We start from the raw sequence: 11,121 nt of genomic DNA, 5'->3' as shown, positions 1-11,121 counted from the left end.
TCAAACACACACACACACACACAGAAACGTTTCAGCTTTTTCTCTCTTTCTCACTTTCACACACACAGTGACACTCTCTCTCTCTCTCACTTCCTTACACTGTACGAAGGTGAATGACAGATCTGAGGATCTACAGCCACAAGTTGCATACCTTTCCTTAAAACTACAACATGACAAACACATCCAATCCCTCAATCATCAGTCCTTCCAACACAAACACGCCAAATGCGCTCTTTGAGAGAAAGGTGGATTTGTGTCCACACAATGTGTTCCTTCCAACACAAACACGCCAAATGCGCTCTTTGAGAGAAAAGTGGATTTGTGTCCACACAATGTGTGTCCCCTGCATGTGACAGCACCCTGTAGGCCTGACAGACGTCACAATCACTCATCAAGGTCTCACCACAAGGTTTAAAAAAAAATGTACCACAGCCTTTTATGGCCATCGGGGCAGTTAATTCATATCCACGGTGTCTTGGTCTCGGCATAAGACGTGGCCCAATCCTCTCCTTCCGCCATTTAAACCTTCCCCAACTCCAGTCAGGTGCCCACAGACACCTGGGTGGGGTGAGAAAAATCAGAGTACACTGCCTTTCCCCAGGACACAGCACCGTGCTGAAACGGGGCCCCGCACCCTGGTCACTGCTCAACACTGCATCACAAGTCCTACGCCTAACCCACTCTGCCACAGCGCCTCTGACACAACAAGAACCCCCCCACCCACCCCACCCCCCCCAAAGAAAACGACGACGTCTACAGATGTTTATCAAAATGCCCAGTTGAACTGGCAGCTATCGTCTACACACCTTCAGCAAGTATCTACAGCAGGATTGAACATCACAAACAAACATGGGTAAATGGGTAAAAAGATAATTCAAACTCTTAAAAAAATAAATAATAAATAAAAAGTCATGGAAAGAAACTCTAGGAATTCATTTGGGAGATTTGAACGAAAAGAAGAATCTGTACATGTAAATGAAACACAGCCAGGGCATTGTTCCAAAGGTGAAAACTTCTCAAAGCCCATCATAATTATGAGAACATGATTGACCATCTGTATGTTATCATCATCTATCAAACTACGTACTGACCATCACCTGCAGCACAGTTCTGTGTTCCAGAGCACTGCCCTCAGCCAGACCTTCAGCTGCTGCATGACCTCACAGCATGGCCCCTCCACACCACCAGTGTCCAGGGCTCCCCACACTCCCCCCCTCCACACCACCAGTGTCCAGGGCTCCCCCCCTCCATACCACCAGTGTCCAGGGCTCCCCCCTCCACACCATCAGTGTCCAGGGCTCCCCATCAAGGCTACCACCAGTGTCCAGGGCTCCCCCCTCCACACCAGTGTCCAGGGCTCCCAACACTCCCCCCTCCACACCAGTGTCCAGGGCTCCCAACACTCCCCCCTCCACACCACCAGTGTCCAGGGCTCCCAACACTCACCCCTCCATACCACCAGTGTCCAGGGCTCCCAACACTCCCCCCTCCACACCACCAGTGTCCAGGGCTCCCAACACTCCCCCCTCCACACCACCAGTGTCCAGGGCTCCCAACACTCACCCCTCCACACCACCAGTGTCCAGGGCTCCCAACACTCCCCCCTCCCACTGTCTGACATACCTCCACTCTCTGGCCCACAAGTAGAAAACTTCTGTCCACGTGTCTGCTGGGCAACCAACTTGTGACTCGAACACGGTTTTACCAGTCTGCTGTCTCATCAATGCTCTGCTGGAACCTACTTTTCTTACCCACCTCTTTACTAAGAAGGGCAAGTAGATATTTGGAGGGACATGCAGATCTTTTAATCTACCTGAGATTCTTATTTTAAAAGAAAAATCCTTAAAACTACATTTCAAGGGGGATAAAAAAAAAAAAAGAAGAAAGAAATGTGTACTTTTTCGCACTGAACAACCAACTACAGAAAAAAGGCCAAGATAAAACAGAAGCACACAATGAGGGAAAGACAAGACAGACAGACAGGCAGACAGACAGGCAGGCAGACAGGACAAGGAGAGAGAAAGAGAAAGGACGACATGCAGAGTTACACAATTCAGACTGTGTCCCTGTGTGAGTAAACTGTTATTTTTCAATAACCACCCTTCCAGTCAAGGGGAAAAAAAAAAATCAGCATACATGTATTATACCCTTGCTGGCTGCAGTAAAAATTGATTGTAAATAAATAATACTGATACTGATTCATTGTCATACAGCTATCAACCAGACATATTTACGTTTTCATGTTGTTTTTTTGCTTTTAAATAAAGGGGGAAATTTTCTAATTCCTAGTCAAAAAGCAATGGAATGGCTGACTACAAAATTTCCTATGCAACATCTATCATTCAAAAGTAAATCATAGAGGCGCAAAGAGGAAAATACACAGACTTTAGCAAGGGAGTGCCAAAGACTTAAGGTACTCCTGGTACTCCTAATTGTGTATGGGCACCAGACCAAGACAAACATCAAGTGGACCTGATTCTGTTTGATTTACTGCATGCAGTCTCACATTCCCACATTCCCAGTCACTTGCCCTTACCACTCAAACTGACACTGTGACAGATCGCTCTTCCTCAAAATACAAACCAAAAAGAGATAACATTCTGGTTTCATAAAATCACATAATAATCTCATCCTGGTTTGCTTGACTTTATATCTTTCAAATCTCTTCTTTTTTTTTTTTTTTCAGAGTTTACAGAGTATGGGAATTTCAACTTGTCTCCCAAGTCATTTCAGAGAGAAACAGTTTGTGTGTGTGTGTGTGTTTGTGTCTGAGCACATATATGTGTGCACATTCTTATTTACACAAATATGTGCTTTCGTCTCTCTCTGGGTGTGTGTGTGTGTGTGTGTGTGTGTGTGTTTGTGTGTGTGTGTACAAAATAGTGAATAGCGTTGTACTCAGAAAATCGCCTTCACAGTCAACAATATAACAGTGACCCAGTCCAGAAGTCTCATCACTTTCTTGATCAATCCAATAAAATGCCATCAATCACAATTAGAAAAATAAAAAAAAATAAAAAAGCCTTTTAGATTTTCAAATATTGTTAAAAGAACAGAAAAATACTTTTTCTGCAATGTGTGTGTGTGTGTGTGTGTGAGAAAGTGTATGTAAAAGTGAGTGTGTGCGTGTGTAAAAGTGTCTGTGTTTATGAGTGTGTGTGTGAAAGAGTGAGTGTGTGTGTGTGTGTGTGTGTGTGTGTGCATGCGTGTATATATATGTGTGTGTGTGTGTAAAAGTGTGTGTGTGAGTGTGCATGCATGTATATATGTGTGTGTGTGTGCATTTGTTTTCAAAGCCAGTGAGGAGTTGAAGAGCAGCACAAAGCATGCAGCATGAGCAGCAGTAGAGGGGGCAGTGCAGCAGAGCAGAGCGATGTGAGGTGAGCCAGCAAGAGGTGATAGTTGTTGAAGACTGAACCCCCCCCCCACCCCCCCACCCACCCACCAAACCATCTCTCCCCCCTACCCCCTCCCCCCTCCCCTCTCCCTCACTGCTCCTTCTTGTCCTCCGGCTTGGTGTCCATGGGCGAGGTGTCCAGGCGTTGTTTCTTGTCAAACACCGATTTGGGTTCTGCAGCCAGAGCCTGAGCGAAGATAGAGAGAGGCATGTGTGTGCAGTAAAACTGCTAGTATGCTTCTAAACAAAACAACCACCAATAATTTACAAGGTGTGGCAGTTCGGAAAAACAGTTTGCGCTGCTAGCGAACCAGTGTTTTTACACACACACACACACACGCACACACACACACACACACATTCTTTCACTCTCTCTTGAACATGGCTGTCTTTATTTTATGTAAATCTCTGTGTGTGTGTGTGTGTGTGTGTGTGTGTGTAAGGGGGAGCTTGGGAAGCATGCAAATAAAAGAAGATGTGATGGCATTAGTCAAAAGGTTGTGAAAAATACTGGGGTGAAAAAAAAAACAGGAGTTTTAAAACCAGAACTGACAACAAAAATGGTACCCAGCTCTACTGAAAGACCACAACTGCATACATGAGTCAGCATCTGCAGCAACAGCCTGAGAGACCACTGTGCACAGCATCTTCAGTCACAGCCTGCAGTGAGAGACCACTGAGTACAGCATCTGCAGCCACAGCCTGAGAGACCACTGTGTACAGCATCTGCAGCCACAGCCTGCAGTGAGAGACCACTGTGTACAGCATCTGCAGCCACAGCCTGAGAGACCACTGTGTACAGCATCTGCAGTCACAGCCTGAGATACCACTGTGTACAGCATCTGCAGCCACAGCCTGCAGTGAGAGACCACTGTGTACAGCATCTGCAGTCACAGCCTGCAGTGAGATACCACTGAGTACAGCATCTGCAGCCACAGCCTGAGAGACCACTGTACAGCATCTGCAGCCACAGCCTGAGAGACCACTGTGTACAGCATCTGCAGCCACAGCCTGAGAGACCACTGAGTACAGCATCTGCAGTCACAGCCTGCAGTGAGATACCACTGTGTACAGCATCTGCAGCAACAGCCTGAGATACCACTGTGTACAGCATCTGCAGTCACAGCCTGCAGTGAGAGACCACTGTGTACAGCATCTGCAGCCACAGCCTGCAGTGAGGTACCACTGAGTACAGCATCTGCATCCACAGCCTGAGAGACTACTGTGTACAGCATCTGCAGCCACAGCCACAGCCTGAGAGACCACTGAGTACAGCCTCTGCAGTCACAGCCTGCAGTGAGATACCACTGTGTACAGCATCTGCAGCAACATCAACAGCCTGAGAGACCACTGTGTACAGCATCTGCAGCCACAGCCTGAGAGACCACTGTGTACAGCATCTGCAGTCACAGCCTGCAGTGAGAGACCACTGTGTACAGCATCTGCAGCCACAGCCTGCAGTGAGAGACCACTGTGTACAGTATCTGCAGTCACAGCCTGCAGTGAGAGACCACTGTGTACAGCATCTGCAGCCACAGCCTGAGAGACCACTGTGTACAGCATCTGCAGTCACAGCCTGCAGTGAGAAACCACTGTGTACAGCATCTGCAGTCACAGCATGAGAGACCACTGTGTACAGCATCTGCAGCCACAACCTGCAGTGAGAGAACACTGTGTACAGCATCTGCAGTCACAGCCTGCAGTGAGAGACCACTGTACAGTATCTGCAGCCACAACCTGCAGTGAGAGACCACTGTGTACAGTATCTGCAGTCACAGCCTGCAGTGAGAGACCACTGTACAGCATCTGCAGTCACAGCCTGCAGTGAGAGAACACTGTGTACAGCATCTGCAGTCACAGCCTGCAGTGAGAGACCACTGTACAGTATCTGCAGCCACAACCTGAGAGACCACTGTGTACAGCATCTGCAGTCACAGCCTGCAGTGAGAGACCACTGTACAGTATCTGCAGCCACAGCCTGCAGTGTGAGAACACTGTGTACAGTATCTGCAGTCACAGCCTGCAGTGACAGACCACTGTACAGTATCTGCAGTCACAGCCTGCAGTGAGAGACCACTGTGTACAGTATCTGCAGCCACAACCTGCAGTGAGAGACCACTGTGTACAGCATCTGCAGTCACAGCCTGCAGTGAGAGACCACTGTGTACAGCATCTGCAGCCACAACCTGCAGTGAGAGACCACTGTGTACAGCATCTGCAGTCACAGAAAACCTGTAACTAGTATAAGAACACATGTGTACGATGTTATACCTTCAGTGCTCCTCCAAACATATGTATCAACATCTGCAGCCAGAGCCCCAAAGAGCGCTGTGTGCACACATGTATCATAATGTGTCAGCATCTGCAGGAAGACCCCCAAAGAGTGCTGTGCACACATGTATATGTGTCAGCATCTGCAGGAAGACCCCAAAGAGCACTGTGTGCACACATGTATCATAATGTGTCAACATCTGCAGGAAGACCCCCAAAGAGTGCTGTGCACACATGTATCATAATGTGTCAGCATCTGCAGGAAGACCCCCAAAGAGTGCTGTGCACACATGTATCATAATGTGTCAACATCTGCAGGAAGACCCCCAAAGAGCACTGTGTGCACACATGTATCAATGTGTCAGCATCTGCATCAAGAGCCCCAAAGAGCGCTGTGCACACATGTATCATAATGTGTCAACATATTCAGCAGGAGCCCCAAAGAGCGCTGTGTGCACACATGTATCATAATGTGTCAACATCTTCAGCAGGAGCCCCAAAGAGCGCTGTGTGCACACATGTATCATAATGTGTCAACATCTGCATCAAGAGCCCCAAAGAGCGCTGTGCACACATGTATCATAATGTGTCAACATCTGCAGCAAGAGCCCCAAAGAGCGCTGTGCACACATGTATCATAATGTGTCAACATCTGCAGCCAGAGCCCCAAAGAGCACTGTGTGCACACATGTATCATAATGTGTCAACATCTGCAGGAAGAGCCCCAAAGAGCGCTGTGTGCACACATGTATCATAATGTGTCAACATCTGCAGCAAGAAGAGCGCTGTGTGCACACATGTATCATAATGTGTCAGCATCTGCAGGAAGAGCCCCAAAGAGCGCTGTGTGCACACATGTATCATAATGTGTCAACATCTGCAGGAAGAAGAGCGCTGTGTGCACACATGTATCATGTGTCAACATCTGCAGCAAGAGCCCCAAAGAGCGATGTGTGCACACATCATAATGTGTCAACATCTGCAGGAAGAAGAGCGCTGTGTGCACTCATGTATCATAATGTGTCAACATCTGCAGCAAGAGCCCCAAAGAGTGCTGTGTGCACACATGTATTATAATCCGTCAACATCTGCAGCCAAAACCTGAAAGACTGCTGAGTATACACACGTGTGTCAGCAGCTACAGCCAGAACCTAAAGGACTACATGTGTACATTAGTTTCTTTCTACAGCACTACAATTTGCACTCTTTTCACTTTGGGTGTGAATATAGAGAGAGAGAGAGAGAGAGAGAGAGTTCTTGAAGACTTACCAATCGTTGGTCAAAAATTGTGCAAATTTGTGCCATTTCTTGAGTACCAGATATTAAAAGATAATACACTCCTGGGAATAAGTTTCTTCACTAAGTCTTCATTTTCATCAACCTTTTTTTTTTTTTTTTTTTTTTTTTTTTTTAACTTTGCAATGTTCATGTCCTGACAATGAGCATGCCGACAGCTGAAAATTACTTCAACTCAGATAATCCATACCAGGTAAGGCGGGTACAACAATCAGTGGGTACAACAAACAGTAAAGTCTAAACACAGAGGCCCGAAATACCCACTCATCCCACTGTCCAGGACGACCAAACCTTTTGACAGACAATATGAAATACTCTCTCTCCACTTGTCCATAATGCATCCAGTGCATAACTGTGTTGGTCAGACGATAAGTGAGCAGTCAGCTTCAGTGCAGACCAGTTACACTCCCCTCGTCCCATTTTCAGAGACAAGGCATGTTCTATGTATAAAACATGTCAACATGAAATCTCTGTGGGGCTAACTGAAGTATTCTGGCAATGCCTAGCCCTGAGCACTGACCCCAAAGGAGCCGGAGACTGACCTGAAGGTAGATGATGATGCGACAGGTGAGGAGAAGAGCGAAGACGATGCTGGGACTCATTTTTTCCAGGCCTTCATCCAGAGAGTAATGTGCATAGATGTCGTTCAGCATAATGCCCAGCAGTGCCACGTTGGACATCTCTTTCAGGGCTCCTGCACAAACACACACACACGTACAGTTTCAGTTTCAAGGAGGTGTCAATGATTGGACATATCCATCTGCGCTACAGAGATAAAGAAAAAAAAGAAGAAAAAGAGCAGACACCTGACCTTTACATAACCCAGTATGCTGATGAGGCCTACAGACAAGTATGGATAGAATCTAATCTTACAGACATGTACAGATAGACTCTAAGTCTAATATAACAAACAGATATATGTGTAGACAGAATCTAATAATAAACTGATGACATGGCACCAGGTTTCATACAGCCTTCACAAGATAATGATATAACGAAGAATTTATCAATGTATTTATAATAAGCCTTAAGAGACACGCTTACATAGTTAAAGAACAAGATAATCGCTTCTATATTGATATTGCTGTAAACAATGCCCAACAGTATAATTGTGGACACCTCTTTCAATCCACCTGAATGTATGAATACATGTACAAGTGCACTGAAAGTTATGATATAATACATCATTACATCAATCCATGTCTAATGCAGTAATAATAAACCAAAGATAAGATTATTCAGCATCAACTCAAGCACCAATGCCACAATGATCTTGATAATCTGTTTCAGCACATGAATCCTATTTCCAATAGAAAGCAGTAATTGAGTAAATGACTATCATTACAATTCAAAAACTAAAATAAAATTTGAAAAAAACAAACCTGTAATGCCCTCAAGTCAGTAAACTCATCAGTTTATATTGTTTAAACTTTAAATCAAGCATGCGCACCTGTAACCTGTGTTATTGCCAAGAACTGAAAAATGTAGTTTTTCCATTAGCAAGTAAAAAAAAAAAAAATGCACAGAATGAATGCCCAGCAGGGCTCCAACTTGAATACTGATATCATTCCCAGGGATTCTATAAGTTAAACATTTGGAGACCAGTCCCAGGGACTCTTTAACCATAATTCTAGAACTTTCAGAAGGTTCCCGACTACCTTCAGAGGGCCACTCTAATTCAGCACACTGTCATCAAATCTTTACTGTTATACATACACACTGGCAGGCATCCCCCTCTACAGTTCTAGTCATAATCATCCAGGTTTCTGGGCCAAGATGTGGAGAAGGGAAACACCTCTCCTTCACAGCAATCGACTGGAATGTTAGACCGAAACTCTGATGATGATCATTCTTTTAGTATTCTTACCCTTGTTCTAGAAAGTTGTAGAATGTCCCAGAAACCTGCTAAAAGAACATGTGGCATGTCCTTTCCATGTTCAAAGTGTCAGCGTTACCAGAAGCCCTTCTGATACCTACCTGGAACAAATGCCAACACAGCGCCACACACCACTTCTGCCGTCCCAACTGCTTTCCTGTATGTGTGTGGATTGGGCTTCCAGCCTGTCTGTTTCACCAGTGGGAACACTTTGGACTTTCGTATAAATGTTTTCCTCTGAGAACAAATCATAAAACATAATTACTAAATTAATGAAAATTAATCTCTCTGCAAATGCAACACCTGAATTAGTTATAAGTGCACATATACATGGACAAAGACATGTATGTGATAGAACAATAACAATTCAATTGGTACCATAACAAAGACCATTTCACAAACCATCAACTCCAAAACACTTTCTTCTTTAAATAGTTCTGAATTTTCTCAATACCAGCTGGGTTTTGATTTGTTTTCCTTGATCTTCAAATTACTACATTTCAGTTTCCAGGTTCAATTTCAAGGAAGCATCGAAGCATGTGACTCATCCATGCTGCATCATGGTAAACCACATCTACTTGTGACAAAAAAGTACTCTGAGTGGTGGTGGTGTGTCCATCGAGATCGATGATGACCATCGTTGTCATCCAGCTGGGGGATGGGGGGAGGGTGGTGGTGGGGTGGGGGGGGGGAGGATGCTCATGAATCTGTCACAGACCTACACATAAACCCAATGCTGAGTACACCTACACATAAACCCAATGCTAGTCAGGCCTTAAAAGCCATCCCCAAGAATCTGTAAAACATTAACCTTAAGTTAAATAAAATAAATAACCGAAAAAATGAATACATACAAATATAACAGAATAATACATTAAAACATTAGAAGTGAATAATGTCATAGATGTTGGGTATGTGGGCAACAAAACAAAAATCTGGAACGAAATGTTTGTCATAACTCTTTCTTGTGTTTGATATCGTATCTTCTTTCCCTTAGCTACCGCCTTCATCATTGTGAAGATTCTGTAGACTATAATATCATATATCATATAAATGCTGGTTAAGCGCATTTAACGAGTGAATGTGTTGTACTATTTTACGAAGCAAGAGATGTTATTGCTTTCAACCGGTTCTGATCCATTGGATGGACTTATCCAGATGAGCTACCATTCTGATGCAATAGTTTCCTCATTTTATCAGATTACTGCTTCTGCGTGTGTGTCATTGGATCTCCCCTCCACTTCCCACTAACTCGACCAAAATAAGAATGACTGAGATGTGTTTACATCCAGTGCAGCAACTGTATCGGACATGATCATGATGAAATGTCATCTTCCGCTGATGCAGCTTGACTACGTCACAACAGAATACCGGTACAGGATAATCCACGTTGTCAGTTTGAAGAAATACTCACCATTTCTTTATATATGTCTGAATTCACAGAGGGTGTTAATTTTATAGTTCCTACAAATACAAAGAACAATCCCAGCGTTAACGCCAAAATTCGCAAAACGATCGAAGCCATTGTTCGATTCTTGCGTGGATTCGCTTCTCTCCCTTGAACGGACCGACAAAATCAACTCAAGCAAGACAGACAATTGCCGCTGGTCGAACGTTTTAGGAATAAAAACCGTTCGTAGAACGACAGGCATACAGTTTCAGTTCAAAAGAGGCATCATTGTGCGAACTGGTCCACTATTTTTCGCTACGCCCCATCTGCTGAAATAAAAAGGAACAGATGCCTGACCTACGCATGAACCCAACGTGCTGGTCAGGACTGGAGAGGTCAGGCACATAAAGGTGACCAGTGGTGTTCCACAGGGAAGTGTTCAGTGACTCGCGTTATTTGTTTACTTATTAATGATATATCAGATGTGTTAAAGCCTTTTGTGAAAATATTTGCTGATGACACAAAGGTGTACTGTTGAACAAATGGTAAATAAAAACAAATTCTGCACCAAAAAATATAAACAAACTAGTCGAGTCAAGTGGACACAGACGATCATATGGCAACTGAACTGATTGATAGAGATTTAAGTTCAGTTCAGTTTGTCAAGGAGGCAAATTAAGTTCAACAATGATAAATGTAAAATATTACATGTCGTTAAAGATAACCCAAACTACACTGTTCACATCAACTCTGATGATCTAGAAGAAACTTGGCAAGGATTTGGGTGTTTGGTGGATAAAAATATAATTTTTGAAACAACTCATTAACGCTGCAATTTATATATATATATATATATATATATATATATATATATATATATATATATATATA

General features: G+C 44.2%; 1 protein-coding gene across 1 annotated transcript; it reads right to left on the bottom strand.

Annotated features, from left to right (window-relative positions):
* Nucleotides 1-3,242: 3,242 nt before the first annotated feature.
* LOC143298325 (putative acetylcholine receptor chaperone) lies at nucleotides 3,243-10,414 on the bottom strand. The gene is made up of 4 exons (XM_076611168.1): nucleotides 10,255-10,414; nucleotides 8,942-9,077; nucleotides 7,507-7,658; nucleotides 3,243-3,584 (listed from the first exon to the last, which is right to left on the bottom strand). The coding sequence occupies exons 1-4, from the start codon at nucleotides 10,363-10,365 to the stop codon at nucleotides 3,489-3,491; spliced, it is 495 nt and encodes a 164-aa protein (XP_076467283.1). The 5' UTR covers nucleotides 10,366-10,414; the 3' UTR covers nucleotides 3,243-3,488.
* Between the last annotated feature and the right edge of the window lie 707 nt (nucleotides 10,415-11,121).

The sequence above is a fragment of the Babylonia areolata genome, chromosome 23, assembly GCF_041734735.1.
Source record: "Babylonia areolata isolate BAREFJ2019XMU chromosome 23, ASM4173473v1, whole genome shotgun sequence".
Classification (NCBI taxonomy): Eukaryota; Metazoa; Mollusca; class Gastropoda; order Neogastropoda; family Buccinidae; genus Babylonia; species Babylonia areolata.
Note: the sequence above shows the minus strand (reverse complement) of the source record. Positions and strands in the feature narration are given on the sequence as shown.